Below are 25,462 nucleotides of genomic sequence, written 5' to 3' on the forward strand. Positions count from 1 at the left end.
TTATTAAAACTTAATACATTTTACAGTCTAATTATATCTTTTTTTAAATTTATTAGATTATTAAATCAAAAGTAAGTTATAGCCATATCAATTAGTTATGATAAAAATACAAATAAAATAGAAAAGACTTATATGTATTTGATAAAAAAAAATTTTACTTTTTTATTTCAAGTAATTTTAATAGATCAGAGCCAGATTGGTGAGGTTATTAACGTCATCATACCTATATAAAAATCCAAAAATAAACTTAAATAATTGCTGCATAATAATAGAATTATAAAAATAAAGCATTGATATTGGGGAATTTGCAGTGTCTGGTTAGAAGTCTCTGTTTTTATACTTAAGTTGCATGACCTCATCCAATTTTTAGTAGTAAAGCTACTCCTGAAATAAAAATATCTGTCTGAAACGTGTTGTCTGTTGGTCGGACGGCAATATTAATATTGAAAAGTTTAACTTTCTTAAGTGTCAAGCCATCTATAATACAAAGTAGAACGATGTCTGTCTGTTTGTGTGTTTGTAGCGAAGGATCTCGCTAACCACTGAACCGATCGGGTTCTCCTTTTCAGGGTAGCTTCTCATAGTTCCCGGGAAAGTTTATAACTATTTTCTTGGGGGGTGGGACACCCCTAACCCCCCCAAAAAATGAAAAATACCCCCCCCCAAAAAAAAAAAATTTCTTTTTAAAACTAAAATTAAAATAGTGGGGTCGACTACCCACCCCCTCCCCCCCAAAAAAAAATCCCCCCCCCCCAAAATTTTTTTTTTCTTTTTTATTTTAAATCTAAAATACGAAAAATTGGTTTGATCAAACCTCTTGGGGCAAAGCCCCTAGAGGCTAGGGGCGAAGCCGCTAGTTTAAGTAAAAAGTAGAGGGGGAGGGGTGAGTTAATTAACTGCAAGTCTTAATCCCGTGGACCCTGTGCAGAATTTCAATTGAGTCTTTGATTATCAACCAATAGCTTCGCAAATATTAACACAGCCAAGTCGCTACAAAAGAGCAGAAAGCAATTTATTAGCAGACAGAAAAAGGTCCCCAAAACTGGATCCACGTAGTTATATGGATTATATATCTATACGTCAACATTTATTGTCTAGCCGACCATAACTACTCCCTCAGGCCCTTCCTAGTTTGATGGAAAACACAAAATTTGGTCGCTTCCTGGGAAATGTTATCATCCTTGTTTTCTTTTGGAAGTGCAGAACAAAATATAGTATAACTTTGATACATAATTATCATAATAAAATAAAATATAAAATAAAATAAAATAATTATCATAATATAATTTTATTGTAAATGAAATTAAAAGTTAAAACCTACAAAGTGATAATTTTAAACAATTATATAAATATGATACAAACATAAAATAATAGAAGCTTTTTTAAAGAAACAATAATTTCCCTTTTTAATTTTTTTATAGTAATGTATCTTTAATAAAAGGTATTGAAAAAGATGCATGTTTTTTATTTAATTGATTATAAATCTGATTAGTATAATTGAAGCTAATATGATTCAAGTTCTTATGAATCAATTACCAACCAAAATGTCAACATTCAAGAGAAAAAATCTTTTTTTTTCTATAATTTTAAGAAAATAATATTTATTTGTTTGGTTTGATCCGGATATAATATAATATAAAAAAAATCATGTAATTTAATGATTTATTTTGTACTAAACAGTAAACTATGGCTTTGAAACAAATTAAAATCCCTTGGATTAGAAATCATATATAGCATCGTACTACAAACAACTTTCCACACATATTAAGATAAAATCATAAGATTAATACTAGTTTAATATTATAATTTTTCATTTTCATATCAGCTGAAACCTGTTAATAAATAGCTATTTAAAAATTGTATCTCCATTTGTTTCAGGACACTTTAATTTTTTTGTTATATGAAATGACCTTTTGTTATTTAGGAAACCTGGAGGTAGCAACAGCAGCCCCAACTAACCCTGACGGGATCATACACACTCCTGTGTGTCCACAACAACCAAGGTAAGGTAGCAACATAGGCCCAACTAACCCTGACGGGATCATACACACTCCTGTGTGTCCACAACAACCAAGGTAAGGTAGCAACATAGGCCCAACTAATCCTGACGGGATCATACACACTCCTGTGTGTCCACAACAACCAAGGTAAGGTAGCAACATAGCCCCAACTAACCCTGACGGGATCATACACACTCCTGTGTGTCCACAACAACCAAGGTAAGGTAGCAACATAGGCCCAACTAATCCTGACGGGATCATACACACTCCTGTGTGTCCACAACAACCAAGGTAAGGTAGCAACATAGCCCCAACTAATCCTGACGGGATCATATACACTCCTGTCATACTTAGGTGGTATATATTTAAGAGTCAAAATGTTCTGTCAATGAATCCTCACTCCCCTCACAATATTTCTAAAAACTGATATAATAAAAGTAAAATTGTTGACGCTATAATCAACATGATGAAAATATCCCACCATGTGTTTTTTACAATAATTTAATGTTTCTTTTTAATTCCCTTGCACATTTGACAGACTTTTACAACTGCAAAATTATATCTTTTTTTCCTTCTGCTAACAGAGGTGGAAACAGATGAATGAAATAAACTAATACTTTTTGATAGCGAAGCTTTTCTATAATTAGGGTTGGTCCGTCAGTCTGTCCGTAACGGTTAGCTCTATTCGTTATTTTAGGCATGTTAGAATTGTCCTTTCAATTTTAAAACGTTGCATGGTGATTTCTGTAGTAGTTACGTAGGATTGAGAAAGCGTTGTAACTCTATAATCGTTATCAGAATGTCCAATTTAAACATGTTGATTTTTAACTTCTTTTAACAGCTAATTTTTATGTGATTTAATTATGCAATTGATCTGATTCCTAGTACAAGAAAGTAAAATGTTATAAGCGGGGCATCTCTATAATCAATTATTAATAATGTACGTATGTCTAAAAAACAATATCCTTTGCTTAAGCAGTTTTTCAACAAATTCTTTAAAATTTTGTTACGACTTTAATATTTATATTCTGACTATTAAGTTCTAGCTTTGTACAAGTTTTGTTGTTCGTTTGTCCTACCATTTCAGAGCTTCGCTTTTATGGATGTGTTTCTTTATATTCTGACCCTCTAAATCTCTAGAGTTTTATGAGCCATTTAGAGTTAATGATAATAGAGCTGTTTGATACGTTGATATTGTTTGTTAAATCTGATAAATGTTTCTCTAGTATAATGATACTTCTCATGGTGGAAAGTATTGATCAATATTTGAGAACTTTATAAGCAATCAAAATTCACCTGTCACAATATCTATGTATTGTATCCCCATTCTATTTGGATAATTTTGGATAATTTATATCATAAGTAAAGTCTAATTTGATAAAACTAAATTTTGGCGTATTTTTCGTAAAGTCGTGTGTAAGCTGTAAATCAAATGCTCTTATTAAGTCAACATGTTGTTTTTGTTGTTGTTGTAGAAGCCCTGATTCTCTTAAGTTAGGATTCAGATACACATGAGAATCTTAGATTGGTAAGCTTCGCGCACATCTGAATGTACTACATGCTACGTTCAAGCTGACCCGCAATTCTCGTGGAAGCTACTAAATTATTACATCACCCTGGCCTAGAGTTTTGGCAGGTGTTCCATATGAAGCCACCCTAATTAATGGCACTACCAAATGAATAAGGAGCATGGACAAGGGAAAGCATTGATTAAATTTGCTTGATAGGTAGAGTCCTAAGTTCCTACAAATCTCCCTCCTTACAACCTGAGGGCATCTCAGGGAAGGTTGTGTGATCATAACTGACAAATTGCGACATCATTTGTCAACCAAGTGCAAAGGCTGTAGTGAGACTTGAACTTGGTTTTTCCAACCAGAGCGTAGTGCGCTAACCACTACTCTATGGGACGCCCTCAAGTCAACATTTTCTTAATTATGACCGTTTCATATACGTACAATTCGAATATCTAAGAACAGTTTAATTTAAGAGGAGCATTTGACTTACACACAACTGTACGGAAAATACGCATAAAAATGACCTCTTTGTACTTCTCTGGTTATTAAATCTGGAATAATACTTGGGATTCTATTGATGTATTATCTATTGTTTGACTGCAACTGAGGAAAATATTGTGTTTTGCTTCCACACAAACTTTTTTATTATGCAGTGTACCAGTTAAACCATAAAATTTACCAAAAGTCATGGATTCTTTTATTTGCAAACTTTATCTTAAAAGTTTTTGTTGGTTGTAGCCATATGTTTAAAAATGTTTAAACTAGAGGGTGGGGGGTTCTTTATTGCAATATGTACATTTGGGTGACACAACCCCTTAAAAAATCTATATCATCAAGGATTTTTGAAAGCATTTTTGTATTACAAAATAAAAAGAAACATGATTTTCTAAGCTTGTATTTGAGATAGGTTCATGAAATTTGTTGTGAAGATTCCTGGTACAATAGAGCTTCTAATTTTAACTTTGTCCACCCTTCTGTCTTCAGTATATATTTTTAGTGTTAGATATGTTTATTCTTAGAAATAAATTTGGTTTTCGCGGATTATTTAAATGATGGATGTCTAAAATTATGTGTGCATAATTTTAAAAGTTTAAGATCTTTGTTAACTGGCTAATCATGTTATTTCGAGGTTATCAAAAAGTTTAATATTTGTGAATTTAGCTATTCTTAATTATAATTTATTAAGTATTATTACATAAACACCTTGTTCTTTTCTCTTGCTCAACAAAACTGCTCTGTTTGTTTTGGGGGGTAGAATCCAAGAGGAGGTGGGGGGGGGGACTGGTAAGAAACTGCATTTTCTACATTTATGTATATTAACTTTAACATATAAGCAACTCAGGGAGGGAGTGGACATTGGGCTGTTTATTACTCTAGTCCTCAAAGTTTTATGATAAAGTTTTCTTATTCATTGGCTGAAGAACTTTGGGGACTTTTATCAAAGTTTGATTGTTTTGTTTATTAAGTTGAGTGTCCAAACGTTTAAATCACTAATTGTAATCTTCATATTGGGTAATTTTGTGTATCATCATTGGAAATGTACATCAATTTATCGGTTATTGTCTTATCCCTTTAAAACCCTGTAATTAACTACCTAGGCATAAAGTACTTGGTTGTATGTATGTATGCATATGTTTCACCTCTTAAATGGCTTGTTTTAAGCTATTTTCTGAAAAGCAACTGCTCAGTCTTTTTTTAATGTTAAAGTTGAAGGTACATACATACACAAAAAAATATAGTTTAGGTAATTTTAAGTTTATTTATATTTAAAAATTGTTCATTTTTATAAGAAAAATGAAATTTATATAATGTAAAATATACAGCATTAAAAATGCATACATGTCCCCAGATATATTATGATAAAAAAAACATTATAAATTTAGCAGCATTGCAAAAAAGTTTTACTTTACATCAAGAGAAAAAAATATAAAAAGAAATTGAATTTCAAAGAAAAGTATTTGTTTGAAATTTTGTGGAAAAAAAACCTTAGAATTTACAATATTTAAATAGCATTAGTTTCATCATTTTATTATGAAATTTTATAGGTATAAATCTTTTTTTGTGTTTTTTTTCTCATTAATATATGAACTGTATACTTAAAATATTTTTAAATTTGCTTCTAACTCTTCTGACAATCAAAGTTTATTACAGTAGTATAATCATGATTTATAACGTATGCTATTATACATTTCAGCGTTAGATTTAATCTAAATATTGTTTATTTTTTTAGAGGCAAAAATGTTTTTCTCCAGCTTTCCCAAAACAAAAAAAAACTACCTATGAATTTAAAAAATAATTTACCTAAAAATCAGGAATGGAATGGACTGTTATTTATACTGTCCTACAATGTTTATAACCACGTGCAGTCAAAATTGTTTAAAAATTTTGTCGGTTTATGTTAACTTATGATTGGTTTGTACAATTCAATAATCTTAATCTACATAATTCAAAATGTTTCATTCATTGTCCTATCCCTCCAGATTCATACTAAAAAGTTTATTTTTAAAAATATTTTATTTAATTTCAGAGTGATGAAAACGTTCCGAGCCTACCTACCAGACTGCCACAGGTAACATATTTAGGCAATATATCACTTTGTAAACTAGATGTTCTAGGCTTTCCAACGTTGTTATTTTAATATATAAAAGCCAGATACTTACAAAGAGGTACAAAAAAGCTTCATTAAATGACATATGTATAGGTAGATTAACTATTATGTAACGAGTAGGGGTTTAAAAAAAAAACCTATATTTTTATTTCATTTGATTATAAATTGATTTCTCATGAGAAAATGTTTTTTTGAACCTAATTCAAGTTTTTTTTTTGAATAAGCTCTCAAAGCAAACACCTGATTAATTGCCTTGGTGCTGCTTCTACATATATATCAAAGAAAAATATAAATTTACATGAATTGTCCTCCATTTACATGTACTTCATACCTGTGTTTTTTATCAGGACCTATTCCTGTGTGCACTGTCGAGCCCACCTGGCAAACCATGATGAACTTATCAGTAAATCATTCCAGGTAGAGCTACAGAGATAGACAGCAAGTTATAAAGATAGATAGATATATGGATAGTTGAATTTATTTAAGCTGAATGTTATTTCATGCAATTTGATTTTATACTTTTTCATTTTTTTGTAAAAAGGTATAGAAATTAAGGTGTGCTATAATTAAATATTATTAAGTATATTAATATTTATTTTTAATGATATTAAGAAGGCATTTGATATCTCTAAGTATTTATTGAACATTTAATTATATAATTCTAGGGGTAAATAAAATTGCCAAAACTAACTAACTAACACCTTCTTTGAACTGAATTAAAGATAATTAATTACTTGATATAACTACTTAATCAATACTAGCTTTGATAATAATAAAAAAAACTTCTCATTCCCAAGATCTGTTACTTTAAACATATATCCACTTTCTACTTTACTTGAGAGGAAGTATTTAGCAATTCTAATATGCTAACCTTTGTATAAAACCCTGAAAGTTATAGCAACCTTGAAATGAAGGTTGCACTGTAATAGTATGAAGTAAATCTCAAGGAATAAGATACAGGTAATTTATACATCAATTTCCATACCAAGTTGAATGTGCCCATGTAAGTACCTTAATATAAGATACTTAAAAGGATAACTTATATTCAAGGACGTCTAAGCTTTTTTAGACTTTTCAAAGGTTTAAGGGGGGTAATCTAAAGAGTTTTAAAATTTGAGTATGGTAAAATGTCCTTTAAGCAAAAAGTCAAAAAAAAGTTAATAGAGTAATAAATTTGTAAAGGAAGCCTTATTTTTGTCATTAGCTTGTATTAAGGTTTTTTTTGGAAGTTACTTATTTATCCTTGCTACTATCCTTTGAAAATAAGGTACAAAATTCTCTTTCGATTTGTTGAAACTATTTTTGAGAAAATATAGAGCAGATTAATAATTACTATATTTCTTTAATTAATTACAAAATGTTGTCTTTTTATTAAAGATGATATTTTGTGGATATTGTGTCATTTTTCCCCTTTCTATTGCAACCAAATAAGCAGACACTTGGCTAAATCCCCTGAGTTTCATTCTATCAATTTTACAACTTTTATACTGTGCACCTACTTTAGAAACAATTGGGTACACTTACACAGAAATTGGTGCTTAAATCAAATGACCCACCTTTTTTACACTGTAAAAGTGCCATTTATGGAATTTTCAGATAATGAGAACTGTCTAATATATTAACTTTTTACAGTGCAGCAATGATGTTTTAGATTTTTAGGATAGACACTATAAAATTATATTGCTATACATTTTTATTATTTTTAATTGTTGAAAAGAAAATGTATAAAAAAATTTCAAATGTTGGATCGGTCGACTTATCCCCCTCTTTTAGTGCCTCTAGAGGCATCAAGGTGATAATTTGAAGACACCGTGTAAATGAGTATTTATACTTGTGTATTATAATTATTCTCATAAATGTTAGATGCAGCAAAACAATTGAAAACAATAATAACAGCTGCAGCCACTGCCAAGGCAAGGCAAGCCCAGAGAAAACTTTGAAACTGCCTAATTTATATGTCATGTCAAACCAAATGTTAAGCAAAACTTTATTCCCAGTGTCAATTCAATGTGAATTAGACAAGAAAATGCTAAATTTCAATTTTAATTGTTGAGAAATAAATACTTTATCTTTTAGAATAATATATTTTTAAAATATTTAACATAGCCATAACATTAATAAGGCAATTGAATCTAAAAAAAAGTAACTCAAATAAAAAAGATACAGGGTAAGCTTGTTAAAAAAAGGAAGAAAAAAAGATTGGAATATAATTACAGAAGAAAAAAATTGTGTTTGTGGTTAAAATATTAATTAGAAATTGTATTATCAAATTGGGATTATCTCAAATTGAATATTTGTTGTTTTTTATGACAACTATTGTTCTTTTAGGGTGGGAATTGGGTTGAAAAGAAGAAAAAAAGACTAAACTGGCACAGCCTTCTAATTTTTAGTAGCGAAAGTACTCTATAATTTACTTTGTATGTCCGTCAGTCCGTCCGTAATGCTATTTCCATCAAGTTTCATTAAGATTTGTCGATTAATTGCGGTGCTAGATCGATTTCTAGATTTTTAAGTTTTCTTGATTATAAGGTTGTGTGAAATTAAAGGTTTGATGATTTTCCTATTTTACCGAGATTAATATTTATTGTATGACACTGCTTTATAGTATTTTTTGCCCGATAACCATTCTTGATATTTGAGCTTCGCTACTTATGGATGTTGTCATCCTTGTTACTTACTTAATTAAGGCAGTGCTACAAATTGAATTAAATATTTTTGCAATAGAAATTTAAAATGTATAGATATCCAAATTGGAATACCCAAAAAATTATCTTTATATTTATATCATCTTAGCTTGATAGGTGTAATTGTGTACTCTAAATGTGCACATTACATATTAAGAAAAACTATTTTGTCTCCAAATACTACATTGGTCATAAGTGTCAAAATCTTAATTCTTTTAAATCTATAGTTTGTTTTAATCACTTACAAACATTTCTATCAAGTTAATGACATTGAAACTACAAATGCATCTAAGAAATTTATATTATATTATCAAAATAATTTCATGACAAAACTAAATTTATTACTTTTGAGAAACTCGTAATTTGTCTAATTTTTGTGTTGATCAAAACTCGTGAAAACTTTGGGTAGTTTGTATTGCACTAACTTTAGTTTTATTCAGAAATAAAGCATTAGCTAATTGTGGGAAATAAATGAAATAATTTAAATTTATCTTTGAATTATAAATGACGTATGAATATTGGTCCTATTCCTCTATTTATTTTTACTTTAAATATGCCACATAAAAATGACCAGAAATATGCACTATTTCTAATTTTTAAATAATCAGTTTCATGATTCAATTGCAATACAATATTTTTATGATGGATTGCTAGAAAAATTACCTGTCCCTTTGTCTAAGAAATATATATAGTATATTGAATCTAAGCCAAGGTCTGTACATTGCATTTCCAGTATCTAGCAATCATTAGCAGTCAAATCATGCATCCACAGTACATTTCAAACTAAGGAGCGGGAAAAAGAGGAGGGGTAAGAAATATATGGGTAGTGTTTTATTTTATGAAGGTTACTTGTATTTATGATTTATTTTTCTTCTCATGGTTATAGAATCTATGTGAAATTAATGTAAAGTTTTAAAAATAAAAATTCAGAAATCATATTATGGTTTTAAATGGCTTGTTGAGGGCAATGAATGCCTTGAAATGATCGGATCCAGTAACATAAAATTAATGCTTTTATTTAGATTATTTAGCAGTTGTCCAAACTTTAATTTCAGAACTTTTGGTTTGAAGTCTAAAGTATTGTACATTAAGAGGTATAAGTTTTCCGGAATTTTAATGTAGGGAGTAGATTTGAAATCTGCATCAAATTTTAAGGATTTTTTTATAAAATTCGTTTTTTGTAAAATTCTTTATCTAAAAGCGAAAATACATTTTAAGTTAATTAATTTTGACCAATAGGATAGGTGGATTTTAAACTACCTGCGCTCTAATTGGTTGAATGATGTACGACATCCAATCAGAGCGCAGATTTTTTAAATCCACCAATCACAGATGCCAATATTGATTAACTTAATTTGTATTTCCGCTTTTAGATAAAGAATTATACAAAAAACGAATTTTATAAAAAATCCTTAAAATTTGATGCAGATTTCAAATCTACTCCCTACATTACAATTCCGGAAAACTTATATCTCTTATTGTACATAGAGTACATCTGTTTATTGCCCAAATCATCCTACTTATTATTACTTTTGATGTCATAATGTACAATTTTCAATAATTGAATCATAGAATAATTTGCATTTGAAACCTTAACTTAAAATTAATGAAGAATTATATTGATTATATATAAATTTAGATTGACAAATCTTATCAGATTGGCTTTAAAAAGTTTTATTTTTCTGGCAATTAAAAATATCAAGGTTTCTAAAGATATATTAGAAATGACTTTAAATTTAATGTATTAGAATTGAATAGTTTTTGCCTGAAACATTGGAACCTAGGTTAGTTGGTTATACACTGTCAAGGTTCCTAATTTGTGCAATCAACTGAATCTGATATGCACTTACAGATATATAATATTTGCATGTGTTGTGTTGTTGCAGATACTAAATAGTTACTACAACTTATAATTGATTCATAAACTGTTCTAGTTTTCAAAACAAAGCCTAAATTATATCTGCAACTGTTTTATAACTTCTCATACACTGTTAACATTATATTAAAAATATCAAAACTACTACTACTTAAAAGTTGTTTTCCTACAATTAAGTAAAATAATATGTACTGCTTTGTTCATAATTTTTAAGATTGGGTGAATTATAAATACCCTAGGAAATTCGCTAATTGTTCTTGACTAAAATAATCAGATTAAATTTGGCATGCACATTCATCTTTGTCAATTTTTCTCTCAGATTTTTAAAAATGTAAATAAAATGGAGTCTTCAAATTTTGAATAGAAAATAATTGGCAAAAGAAAAAAAGTAACTATTATGTTTGTAAATCCTTTAAAAACAAATCTTTAATAAATGTTGTATATAATCTATGTATATGTGATATGTAGCACATACCTGAGGGGGATTCTTAGTGGGGCAAAATTGTTTTCGTGAAAAATCCTCCAAAATCACATAGAAAAATTTAAAAAATCTTATTTTCATAACCCTTCTATGATTTTGTTTAATTTTTGTAGATTTTTAATGTGATTTTGGTGGATTTTTTACCAAAACAATTTTGCCCCACTAAGCGATTAGTGGGGCAAATTTTTTTAAGAATCCACCTCTGGTAGTATTTATTTAGAACTTGGGACATGCTTTTCAAAAGTATGTTAGGAGCCAGACACCATTAGAAAGTTTAAATATTGAAACATTCACTATAAAGACTTCCAGTTCTTGTTTTTGCTATCATAGAGGCTTGTTTTGGTGCAATATTCTTAGGATGTTGAAATTGCTCTATTAATTTTGAACCTTACATGGTTTGTTTATAATAAAAAAGGGTTTTTTGTAGACTAAACTGTGAACAGAAGTGATAAGCTGTGTATATTTATTAACTAAGAAACTGATCTAACACTTATGTCAAACATCTGACATAGTAGCAGAAATGACTCCCTTTTTTGTAATAGAACTTTTTTTAAAATGCTAATTTTGAATCACCACTCCAGTTTGGTTAACCATTCTGTTACTATGTGCAACTGACAATCTCAATACTATACAACTATAATACAACAATTAACAAACAATCTCAACAAATTATCATTGCAGATACAGGCAACAAAACAATTAACATTTTTAAATTGCATAATTTTTAAACATTATGTGAAAAGTAGTTCATATTTTTACCTATCAAATAAAAAAAATTAAAAATTATTTTTTTTGTAAACTTTTAGTGTAATTGACAGGAATTGTCCTAAATAGAATGTAGAAGTCAATATAGTTATTTTGCTTTAGAAAAACTTTTTCTTATATTTATGTTCTAGATAAGAAAAATAAGGTTTTAATCAAATAAGATAACTTTCTAAAAAATTTTATGGAATGTTAGATTATTTAAAATAATACAGTAAATGCAGAATACAGTTTGTCAAAATGATGATTATTTGTCACTATAACTAGCCTTACCTTCTCAAAATCTCTCTTGAATACACTCTCATTTGAATTATCTAAAGATTATAAATTGGTTACTTTTACACATATATTTATTACTTAGATATATGTTTGTAAAATTCTGCCTTTGAGTGTTGGTAACAATATATGGAGGAAGAAATGGTTCAGATTTATTAAACCAACACTGTCCTTTATCTCCCTGACAACTACAACAGAACTCTATATTTGTAACCAAACTATTCAATTATAGAGTTGTAGATCTGCTCTAGTTTACAAAGGTTTAAATTGGTCAATAACTCAGCAAATATTTCAATCTATTTTCACATCTATGTGTTATTTAAAAAATATATTTCCTTTAAATAAATATATTTCAAGACAAAGCAAAAGACACATTCAATTCTCTTCTTTAGAGTATAACCAAGAAAAAAGAGTCAATGTTTCTTATTAGAGGAAAGTGTCTCAATGATAAGATATTTTTTATTTCCATAGTAATGATAAATTACATAGAAAAATTATCTTATCACACTTTCTTTTGATTGATCTTTTAATCAATGGTTTCTATTGTTTAAACTTCTGGTTGGTGGTAGGAACAATTTCTCACAAATTTACCAAAAAATGGTGCAGCTGATCAATAAACTTTTTATGCATGATGTCCATACAATTCTGCTCATCTAAACCACAGATAATAATATGTATTTTTTAGAAAAAAGTTATTTCTGTATTGTCTTAGATTATTTCTTTTATTGTAAGTTGTATTTTTGGTAATTTTTTATGATATTAACCAATTTCAGGCGAAATTATTTGTTTGGTAAAATATGTTTTGCAGATAAGTTTTTACTGGTTTACAAGATTAACTTTATGCATCAGCTTGCCTTACACAGCTTTCCTACTCAGTTTATAACCCCCCCCCCTCCCTCCCTCAACTTTATTTTGGTGAAACCTTCATTTTGTGATTACTTTATTATTATTTTGTAGGGAAGCTATTTTCATTAATTTTATGCGTACAAGGACAATTATATCTTTATAGGCAATTATAAGAAGTGTAACTGTAGTATAAAACTTTTAATACAAATCAACAAACTGAGATTTTTTCTAAGAAGAAATGATTCGTATTTCTTAAATGTGAAGGTATGAAATTACACAATGTAATAGGTAATAAAGTTATATAAGCTGCAAAGAAAATAATATTTTCTTTCTTCTCGTAAAAGCCTCTCATATTTTTAAAAGCGAAGCTTTTCTATAATTTATATAGCTATATAGTCCGTCCGTCCGTCCGTCCGTCCGAGATAGATAGCTTTTATTCATTAATTTAGGCATGTTAAAATTGTCCTATCGATTTCAAACTTTGCATGATGATTCCTGTAGTAGTTGGGCACGATTTAGAAAGCGTAGCAACTCTATAATCATGACCAAAATGTCCGTACGGCCATTTTAAACATGTTGATTTTTTTTTATGTGATCTTATAATCCGATTGGTCTGATTTTTGGTATATTGATTCCTGGGAATACAAAGTATAATGTAATGAGCGAAGCAACTCTATAATCAGATCCTAAAAATGTTAGTATGTCCATAAACATTATCCTGAATCAAGCGTTTTAAAAAAAAAATTACTCACAATTTTGCTTTGACTCTTATACATTTATATTCTGATTATTCAGTTCTGACACTATACAAGTGTTAATGTCCGTTTGTCCTACCGTTTCAGTGCTTCGCTTTTATGGATGTTGTCATCCTTGTTAATTTTAAGGATCATATAATATTATTTTTTTCCCTTCTTACATTATGTATTGGTATTTTTTGTATTATTATTTTGTAAAAATAAATAGAAAATGTTTGTAATCTTATGTAACTATTACATTCTAATTATAAAATAAAAGACTTTTTTTCATATTTTTTTTAAATTTTATTTTTTTTGTACTATGCATTTTACAATTTAAATTACAATTCTTGCTAACAATCCAGAATTTTAAAACTAATAAGATGGTTTTTGGCATAAGCTTACATATGATTATAGCTGATTATATTCTAGAGAAACAAGTTAACTACTTGTTACTACTTCTTTCTGGAAAATGAATTCAAATTATTGAAAGAACCCAATTAAGGATGTAGTAGGTTTTGTTACACAGGGTTTGGTGGATCTGTGTTCAAAACATTTCATTTAATTATGGCCGACAAGAGTTGGGTTTTAACATCAAATCAAGCTTGCTTTTTTTATATAAATCAAGAAATAACTACAAGGGGAGTATGAACTTTTGTATGCTCCTTGTCAAAAAACATTGTGTATAATGCAAACATAAGAAATTTAGTGTCATGTCACTAAAAGATAAAGTTATACATTGTTTTTATAAAACAATGATCAATTTTATTAAGAGCCACACAATTATTGGCCAAAATAATGTTGTTTAACATTTTATAAGCCACAACCCCTTTTTGTAATTGCCATTTAAATCTCATTAACTTATAAGGTTCTTATTCTAATTCAAAGGAATTTTGTAACCATAATATTAATCATTGGGTATAATTTTTGTTTAAATCCTACTTTAGCAAATTTTTGAGGTACCCAATTATAAAAGCAAAATTTACCATAAGGGCAGGACCAAACTATTTTTTTACAGCGGATTCTTAACCTCTGATAATAAAACCTACTATGACAAATTCTTTTAATGTTTTCAGTTTCATTTTCCAGTAACCAGTGTTACATGAGCAAAATTATGTAAAATTATATGCTGAAAAATAATGTTAAACAAAATTATGATTCTCTCACTAAAATTACCAACTATTTAACTGTAATTTAGAAATGCACTATAATGTATAAGTACATATTATGTGGCTTTATGTATAAACTAGCGGCTACACCCCTAGAAGCCTCTAGGAGCCCTTTAGGAGCAAGGAGTTGAATTCGATAACCCAATTTTGTATTTTAGATTTAAAAAGGAAAAAGTAAGAAATTTTTTTTGAGGAGAGTTGTGCTACCCAAAAATAGTTATAAACCTTTCCAGGACCTATGAGAACTACCTGTAAAGGAGAACCACAACGGTTCAGCTGTTAGCGAGCTCCTTCGGTACAATCAAACAAACAAAAAAAGATATACAATATCCTGTGACTTTATTATAATGATTATGTAACTACCTTTATGTTGTTTTTTTCTTTGAAGATATTTTTTCTCAATAAATATTGTACTATTTGTGTATACATTTTTTAATGAAAAAATTTGAAAATACATACACTTTTAATTTGTATATTCGCACTGCTGTGGCAATGTTGATATATTTTTACAATATTTATTGCAAGATTCCTATCACCAGTGGTATATAGATGCATAAACTAATTCTGCTCTTGGTGTACTCTCATTTCAGTAAAGTCCAATTTTAATAAACAAAATTAGAAAGTTGTTTGTGTTTGACAAACATAATCTTTGAAACTACTAAAAAATATCCTGAAAGTGTGGACTCTTTTTTAAATTCTTAGGCAGGTTTAAAGCTATTTTATAGTATGAAGTTAAATATAAAAGTAAAGTCAGTACCCCAACCCCACATTTTAATACAATCCCCCTAAAGCTTGTTCTGTAAAGCCCATATGTACTATTATGAAAGTTTTTGTTGGTTGTGTGTTCAAAAATATATGGTGGGGCTTGCAATTTTTTATATTAACTTTACATGAGCCTACCAATTATGTGCACTATCTCTCAAGAATACAGGGATAGGACAATGGACAATAAATTACCCCATCCCCTCCTCCCATTCAGTATGATTTTAAGTCGATAGATTGAATTGATTTTTTGGAATAGAACAAAATAAAGAATAAATCTTCTCCCAACCTAAATTTTATGCTATTTTACAAGACGCAAGTTGCTTCTATTCGAACCTTTAGGGCATGGAGGGGAGATCAATAAAATAGACTAAAACCACGCTTTTTCTAGTATCGCTTCAAAATTGATTGATATCCGCTGGATTAGAACCGGTTTCCGCTCATACAGATCATACAGAAAATCATATATCTCAACGTATTACAGTTGATTTTCTATGAAGAGCAAAATAAGAAATCATAATAATTATATTAATTTTGTTCACCATAGCCGTCGGCCTCTCGGATCTAACAAAACCGGAATTAATCTTATAATTTACAATCCGCGGAAAGTTTCTGTTATACGATGCCATGAATAATATCATTATCTCATGTCCTATACCTGTCACCCTGACACACTCTAGATACACAGAGTACAATATTACTATTACAGTGTAAAATACAATCATAATTGTTAATCAAAAGGAAACAAACAATAACAAAACGTTTATGAATTATCTTCCAAATCTAAAATAGAAAATATCTAGAAGTAATAATATACAAGCGGATACGCCTTTAGAGGCCTCTAGGGGAATTTGAAGTGGGGAAGGGGTCGATTTAAAAATTTTAGTTTTAAAAAGAAAAGTTAAAAATTGTATTTATGGGAGTATTTTTGTAGGGGCGATTTCTCTTTAGAGTGTTTGGTACCCTAACCAAAAATAGCTACAAACCTTCCCAGAAAATATAAGAAGCTACATTGTAATGAAGAAACATAACAGACAGCTATACAATTATACTCATAGACATCCTGTTACTTTTATATAAGGATTTGTATAATAATTAAAATTTTTTGTTTTCAGGGAAGCCAGGGGCGTGCTTACCTGTTCAACTCTGTCGTCAATATTGGCTGTGGACCTGCCGAGGAGAGGGTTCTTCTCACAGGTAGATAGATAGATAGATATGTTCAACTCTGTTGTTAATATTGACTGTGGACCTGCCGAGGAGAGGGTTCTTCTCACAGGTATATAGATAGATAGATATGTTCAACTCTGTCGTCAATATTGACTGTGGACCTGCCGAGGAGAGGGTTCTTCTCACAGGTATATAGATAGATAGATATGTTCAACTCTGTCGTCAATATTGACTGTGGACCTGCCGAAGAGAGGGTTCTTCTCACAGGTAGATAGATAGATAGATATGTTCAACTCTCTCGTCAATATTGGCTGTGGACCTGCCGAGGAGAGGGTTCTTCTCACAGGTAGATAGATAGTTAGATATGTTCAACTCTGTCGTCAATATTGACTGTGGACTTGCCGAGGAGAGGGTTCTTCTCACAGGTAGATAGATAGATAGATATGTTCAACTCTGTCGTCAATATTGACTGTGGACCTGCCGAGGAGAGGGTTCTTCTCACAGGTAGATAGATAGATAGATATGTTCAACTCTGTTGTTAATATTGACTGTGGACCTGCCGAGGAGAGGGTTCTTCTCACAGGTATATAGATAGATAGATATGTTCAACTCTGTCGTCAATATTGACTGTGGACCTGCCGAGGAGAGGGTTCTTCTCACAGGTAGATAGATAGTTAGATATGTTCAACTCTGTCGTCAATATTGACTGTGGACTTGCCGAGGAGAGGGTTCTTCTCACAGGTAGATAGATAGATAGATATGTTCAACTCTCTCGTCAATATTGGCTGTCGACCTGCCAATGAGAGGGTTTTTCTCACAGGTAGATTGATAGATAGATAGATATGTTCAACTCTGTCGTCAATATTGGCTGTGGACCTGCTGAGAAGAGTGTTCTTTTCACAGGTAGATAGATAGATAGATATGTTCAACTCTGTGGTCAATATTGACTGTGGACCTGCGGAGGAGAGGGTTCTTCTCACAGGTAGATAGATAGATAGATATGTTCAACTCTGTCGTCAATATTGGCTGTGGACCTGCTGAGAAGAGTGTTCTTTTCACAGGTAGATAGATATATAAATATGTTCAACTCTGTCGTCAATATTGGCTGCACAAGGACTCTGACAGGAAATTGACAACTTATTCATACGTACTGTACTAAATCAATCATTACGTGGACTAATTTAACCAAATTAGGGTTTTTTTAGGTTTTTGATAATTCATACAACCCCCTTAAATTATTCATTACAATAGAATACAATTTTAAAATTTATTTACTGTATAAATGTACATAAATATGACGTTTTTACTGACAATTAGGTTGATTTTTACTCAAAGCATTTTTCTTGTAGACAATAAAATGATTATAACTTTCGTTCTATTTAAGATAAATTGATGAAATAAAAAGTATATTCAATTTTATTATGCTGAGAAGTCACTTATTGGTTTTAAGAAATAATAAACCCCTTTGAGTTGGGGAGGGGGGGGGGGGCGTTGAGTATCGAAATAATGAAACTAATGTAAATTTCTTTTTTATGGTGGGTTTTAATGATTCATATAGCAGCCAAACTTTTTTTAGGCAATACCCCTTTGTCTGTCTGTCCCTCTGTCTGTCTGTTTTTTTGTCTGTCTGTCACTCCACTTGTCAGTCTATCTGTCTAACTGCCTCTTTTTCGGATTTCAATGAATCATCTAGCATAGCCTAATTCTAATTTGTTAATGCCTCAAAAACTGTCTGTCTGTCCGTCTGTCTGTCTATCCCTCCATCTGTCTGATCATTCACAGGTTCTCTATTGGATTTTATTTAATGAATTGTCTATTATGGTCAAACTGTAATTTGATCATTCTTCTTGCCTCACGCTTGGTTTTTTATTAAATGAATAAGTTAGGGTACAATGTTTGGCACTTTCGATATAAGTAAATGATAATAAAAAACCCATAGAATGCGATAATAACTTCAGAAAAATCGAAGAAAATAGTTTTAATACTTAATTAACGTTTTTAAGTTTTTCTTCAAAAAGTTTAGATAAGATGCCTTTAAAAGTCGTCTATGATTTTGTCAGGGATAAAAATGTAACTTTAAAATAAGAATTACAACATATTTTTTCAATTAGTACAAAGTAAAATTTTGAACATTTTATTGATCAGTATATTTTTTAAAATGTGAAGTAGAAACCTGAATATTTTATCATGAAAATTGTGTTATGATTTGATTGTCTGCTAGATTACAAGAAAAAAGATACTGACAGTACTTGTTGGTTCTTTAAAAATAATTAGGTAGATTACTTTCAGAACCCCTCTTTTTGCAACGTTATTTCAATAGAACAGAGCCGTAGTCTTAGTGTACTCAATATCTAGACAGCCAACCATTGTTTTAGAATTGTTAAATTTTTTTAACTTCTGATAAAAACAGAATTAATGGTATTTTTGTAAATATTATACCTCCAAGAAATGGCTATACTTCCCAATCATATGTTGTGTGATATTTAAGAGGAATTATTTTGATATAATGTCATTAAAATATTCGTTGAAAAAAGTGCTATTCTAGCTTATACTTTACATTTTAATGTGTATGATAATTCAAATAAAAGATAATGAAGATTTATATTATATTTAATTGTTATAATTATAAAGAAAAAGCTGGAAACAGTAAAAAACTGACTTTATTTTATTGACGTAGGGAAAATTTTGTCAAATATTTGAATAAAAAAACAATACAAAACAAAATAAATTATTTTTAATATAGTCACAAAAAGGCTTAATGAGTTTAGGAAATATTTCATTCAATAATCATGTCATTTAAACTTTATCACACAGAATACAGTGTAAAAAGATGTTCTCGTTTTAATTTTAAGTAATTTCAAATGCATTTTAATACCTTTTAATGATTTATTTTTTGAAACATCTTTTTATAAAATGTTATTGATTTTTGAAGTTATATGTTAAAATGTTTTTAAATTTTGTTGGTAATTCTAAACATTCAAAAAATGATTTTATTAAATTTTCATCACTTAAATTGCATGTTTGATGAAATTTTCAACTGATAATTCAAGAAAAATCATTTAAGTTTTATTATATTTTACTTTGAAATGTTAAAAAAATATAATTATTGTCAAAAATGTAGAAGTTATACTTTCCTCAAAAAAAGACCTAAAACATGCAAATAACCACGTGTAATGAGATTTTTTTTCTTTCAGGTTTAATTTTAAGTAATTATTGATATTTTTTGTAAAAAGGATTTTATATAAAAAGTTTTAAAACTCGAGTTATGTAGTGGTTCTAAAAAAGGTTGCGAATTTATGCAATTTTCTTGCAAAAAAAATTTTCTAGGATTTTAAAAATAGCAAAGGGTGTTATTAGACGTACTTACAGATACAATTGCAAAGTCATTTTGGCCAAACACTAAAATAAAGTTTTGACATCTGAGGGTCCAACCGTGGCCTGTCTGTCTGTCTCGTCTATCTGCTGAGTTTCTACCATTTTGGTCTAACAGACTGATTCACTTAATTAACCGCTTACGGTCGGGCCCCTTACCGCACCTTATATTTTTGTATTTTTTAATGATCTACTTTATTATGCAAATCCAAAGAAGATCTATGGGAAAACGTTTATTTTGCTCTTTTTACCATTCTAGAGGACAGCTGCTGACTTCCAGTCTTATGGATGAAACTAAATACTTGTCAAAGATAAGGGTAGAATAAATTTTTTTCTGATCTTTCTTTTTTAGAAAATTCATTAATTTCTAACTTATACTGTTTTTCATGATAATTAATGCATTAATCACTTTAAAGATTTTTATTTTATCTTTAAAAGATAAATGATAAAAATACATGTTATGATTGCAATGGCCCTTTAATTAAACAATGCAATGGGTGTGTCTAAACAAGGAAGTAACATTTTCCCAATTTTTAGAAAAAAATGTTTCAATCAAAATAATTGTCTACCTTCCATAAAATAGATCAATTAAACATTTCAGTAATTATCAAAATATCAAATTTTTTTCTAGGGGCAATTTATTTAGGCATGCTGCCAGGGTGGTGGTACCCTCCCTAAAACTAGTTAAAAACCCTACCAGGACCTATTTGAAGCTACACTTTAAAGGAGAATCATATTGTGTCATGAGTTAGCAAGACTTGTGAGTTAATTATTGTGTTTTCATGTATAGGAATGAGATACTACTAAATATTTTACAGTACTTTATTATTATGTAGGTACTTTCACATTATTAAATTACAGCCCCTAAAAATTTTACCCCATGGGAGTAAAAAAAATTGCAGAGCGCCATTTTACACCCCCCCCCCCCCCCAACAACACAAATTACCTCCCCTAATAAAAAGCTTGGATGTCCCTGGTAGATTGCATAGAAAATTGGTACAGGGTTTAGAGTGTTTTGCTTCATTAATATTGTATTCAAGTATAGAGTTAAATTAGTTCTTTAGATTTCATCTATGAAAGTTCATTAAAAATCTAATTTTTAAAATATATCACTAAACTAACATGCAAACTATGATGATTCAGAATTAACCAATAAGAAATCTTTAATTCTTTAAATTTCCGAAAGAGTGTTTTCACAAAGTGACTTATTTCCAACATAGTTAAATAATTTTTATTTAATTAAAATGAAAAGTATCAAAACTATACACATAAAAGATCAGTAAAAAATCAAAAAATATAGATTTTGATTGATATATAAGCATTTTACTCTAAAAAGAATCTTTTTTCTTTTATCACATATGTTGCTTTAACAAATAGAAACAATGTACTGTAAAGCTGTACACTTATGGACTAACATAGACAAAAAATCTATGAAAATGTAGATTGCATAATGAAGTGGTTCAAAAACACTCTAAAAGCTAAGAATTTTATTCCATAAAAAAAAAATTTATGATCTGTCAAAACTTTCTCAATCTATAGTAAAAAATAAACTTTAAAATACCCCAAAAAAATTATTTAGGGGCCTATTGGTATTTTTCTACTATTTTTCTACTGGTGTCATAGTTTATTTTAATATACCTTTTAAAAATAGGTTAAAAACAATTTAAAACTAAAGATATTATACCTGAAAATCTCTACATTCACTGTTGCTGGAATTATATTTGAATATATCCATGATCTGTGCAGCTGGTTTATGTTTTCGTCGGATAATTCATTAATTTTACATTTATGTTCTGTCAATAAATTCTCACTTTCTACATAAAGATGAATTTTAGACCCTACATACTCTTCTTTAGTTTTTAATTCATCTATCACTTCGGCTTTACTTCCCATTATTGCTATTTGACATATCAATCTAAATACTAACAACTTGTTAACCCTTACAGCTCGGGCCCCAATTCCCACCTTAATAGATCGGGGGGGGGGCTCCAAGAGCCCCCCCCTCTATCTCGGCTACTGTTACAGATAAAGACGTAAAATTTTTTTCTGGTGGTTCATGTGTATTTTTAGAGAAAATTACTTTTTCTAGTCATAGCAGCCAGGCCGCTCCTTAGCCGCTTTTTAGCGGCCAGCCGCTAAATTTTAAAACAGCTATAGAGCAGCCAATTTTGCAGCTAGGATGACCAAATTTTAGGACGAACTTTTTTTTTCATAACAAAAAAATTACTTTTTCTGATCATTGCCAAAAAACGGCAAATAACGGAAACCGCCATTTTCGGCGGTTACGGCGGTAAAACGGCGGTTGGCGGCGCCGATTAATATTTTTATCTGTTTGATGTTGCTCAAGGATTTACCAAAAAAAATTATAGGACTCTAGCTGTAATAGAAGCCACGATATTCATGATATATGTCTGTAGTAAAAGCCGGACAAAAATCGGTCATAAAGTCGGTCAGGGAGCGGTCAAACGGTCATAACACATTTTTTCTCAGAAGGTCATTGATATCTAAGTATTCACCAAAAAAATTTTAGGTTTCTCCTTATACACAAAAGTCATAATGTAGAAATTAAGATTTTTTTAGAATTTTTTTCTAATTTTGGTGCTACCCAACCGACTTTGACCGGAAACCACGACCGACACAGACCAGATATCCTAATAAAATCAACTCTTGCCGACGTATAATTACTAAACTTAAAAAGTCATGAAGTCACAGCACTCCATCTTACCTACAAAAAAAATGAGATTGAAAAAACTAGAGGGGGGGGCTCTTGGAGCCCCCCCCCCCGATCTGTAAGGGTTAACTACTTTGTGAGTCATGCATAACTACTACACTTAACCCTTAAGGTTAACCCCCCCCCCCCTCCGGTTTTTTCTATCTCAATTTCTGTGTGTAAAAGATAAAGAGCCCAAACTGCGTGGCTTTTTAAGTATGGATATGACACATATTTGAGAGTTAGAATTTTTTTAATATCTCCATCTTGGCGAGCACAGAATGACAGCAAACCTGGCAGGGTCATCCAGGTAAAAGGCAAAAATATTTTTTGACTAAAACAATGCATTTTATCTTACCAAAATACTAAAATATCCTATAGTAGTACATCCACATATAAAATGTGTTCAAGTCAATTTCAGGTTCCAACTATGAACCTGCAGATCCTGATACTCCAGGTCTCCAGAAATCTTTAAAAGGCTCCTCTGGCCGCAATTTTTGACTTAGAGACGTAAAAGGGGGACATAACTGAAGCTTTTTTGATGCTGGGGGGGGGGGTTTTCTCCGGAACCACTTGATGAACCGTTCAAATTTTTTGGACTTAAGCTTTTAGGGGTATGAACATATTATGGTTTCAAAGTCAACACCCCTACCCCCACCCCCAAGCCCCCCGGGGCTCAAAACCCCTCTAAAAATGAACCTAACCTTAATTTTCTCAGAAACCATTTGACCAATAGGGATGATTTTTTAAACTTAAGCTTTTATGCTTATAAACTAACTTCTAGTTTAGAAGTCACCCCCCTGCAACCAACCCCTAGCCCTCTGGGGCTTAAAAAAATCCTATAAATGAACCTAACCTTATTTTTCTCAGACACCATTTGACCAATAGGGATGATTTCTTAAACTTAAGCTTTTGTGATTATAAACTAACTCCTAGATTATAAGTCACCCCCTGCCGCCAACCCCTAGCCCTCCAGGGCTCCAAAAACCCTAAAAATGAACCTACCTTTATTTTTCTCAGAAACCATTTGACCAATAGGGATGATTTCTTAAACTTAAGCTTTTATGGTTATAAACTAACTTTTAGAATATAAGTCGCCCCCCTGCCGCCAACCCCTAGCCCTCCAGGGCTCCAAAAAATCCTAAAAATGAACCTAACCTTAATTTTCTCAGAAACCATTTGACTAATAGGGATGACTTCTTAAACTTAAGCTTTTATGATTATAAACTAACTCCTAGATTATAAGTCACCCCCTTGAAAATAAAGGTTAGGTTCATTTTTATGGGTTTTTTTGATCCCCGGAGGGCTAGGGGTTAGCAGCAGGGGGGTGACTTCTATACCAAAAGCTAGTTTATAACCATAAAGGCTTAAGTTTAAGAATTCATCTCTATTGGTCAAATGGTTTCTGAGAAAATTAAGGTTAGGTTCATTTTTAGGGTTTTTTTGAGCCCCGGAGGGCTAGGAGTAGGCGGCAGGGGGCTGACTTCTAAACTAGAAGTTAGTTTATAACCATAAAAGCTTAAGTTTAAGAAATCATCCCTATTGGTCAAATGGTTTCTGAGAAAATTAAGGTTATGTTCATTTTTAGGGGGGTTTTGAGCCCCAGGGGGCTAGGGGATGGGGGTTGACTTTGAAACCATAAGATGTTCATACCCCTAAAAGCTTAAGTCCAAAAAATTTGCATGGTTCATCAAGTGGTTCCGGAGAACCCCCCCCCCCCCCCCCCCAGCATCAAAAAAGCTTCAGTTACGTAAAGCTTTTCTTATATGTCAACATAACATATCTAAATTTCATAGAGATCCGCAGCCGTTTTCCCTGCTGACCGCCTGCTGCGGCCGCTGAAATTTATATTTGATATTTCTAATATAAGATTTACTTAAAGATAAACATTTTCTGTAAAAAAATTGTTCTTCTAGCTTCAAAAATAAGCAAATTACAGCCGTTTAAAATTTTTAAGTAAAAAAGGTTGTTAAATAAAAAGGTGAACTAAGCAAAAATTGACTTTGACTTATAAAAGGTCAGAAATTTATTATCAAACAGGGGACTTACACAAAAAAAGATTTAGCCCTCTAGGTCTAATAGGAACTGAGATAATAGGGGGGGAGCGTTGAACGCCCACCCCATCACCAACTGATTAAGGTGCGGCAAGGGGCCCGACTGTTAAGGGTTAATAATACATATTTAATAATTCATATTAAAATCGATAATACTGTAAAAATGGTTGAATGCTTGTTTCAATAGAAAATTAGATTTAACTAATAATAATGTTGAATCTTGTACCAGGAGATTAACAAATAACCTTGTGTTGCAATAAAAAATAAAAAAAATTATTCAATTTACTTATGAAAAAAAGTGTAATACTGTATCTATAATCTTTTTGTACATAAATGATAATATTATCAGGTTATATTCCATTAATTTATAACCACCTAAATTTTTTGACACTTACAACTTTTAACAGCTCCCTTTAACCAAAATCAAGGATAGTTTATTTAAGTATG

General features: G+C 30.5%; 1 protein-coding gene across 2 annotated transcripts in view; it reads left to right on the forward strand.

The window, feature by feature from the left end:
- Nucleotides 1-25,462, forward strand: part of Ypel (Yippee-like) — a 130,856-nt gene that overhangs the window by 92,011 nt on the left and 13,383 nt on the right. For both annotated transcript variants that reach the window (XM_080171639.1, XM_080171640.1), the window contains exons 5-8: nt 1,925-2,003; nt 6,042-6,083; nt 6,470-6,539; nt 16,828-16,909. In XM_080171639.1, the coding sequence (XP_080027765.1) occupies nt 1,925-2,003; nt 6,042-6,083; nt 6,470-6,539; nt 16,828-16,909 (273 nt within the window). The remainder of the gene's footprint in view (nt 1-1,924; nt 2,004-6,041; nt 6,084-6,469; nt 6,540-16,827; nt 16,910-25,462) is intronic.

This window comes from Acartia tonsa, chromosome 9 (assembly GCF_053477335.1).
Source record: "Acartia tonsa isolate MP-2025a chromosome 9, ASM5347733v1, whole genome shotgun sequence".
NCBI lineage: Eukaryota > Metazoa > Arthropoda > Copepoda > Calanoida > Acartiidae > Acartia > Acartia tonsa.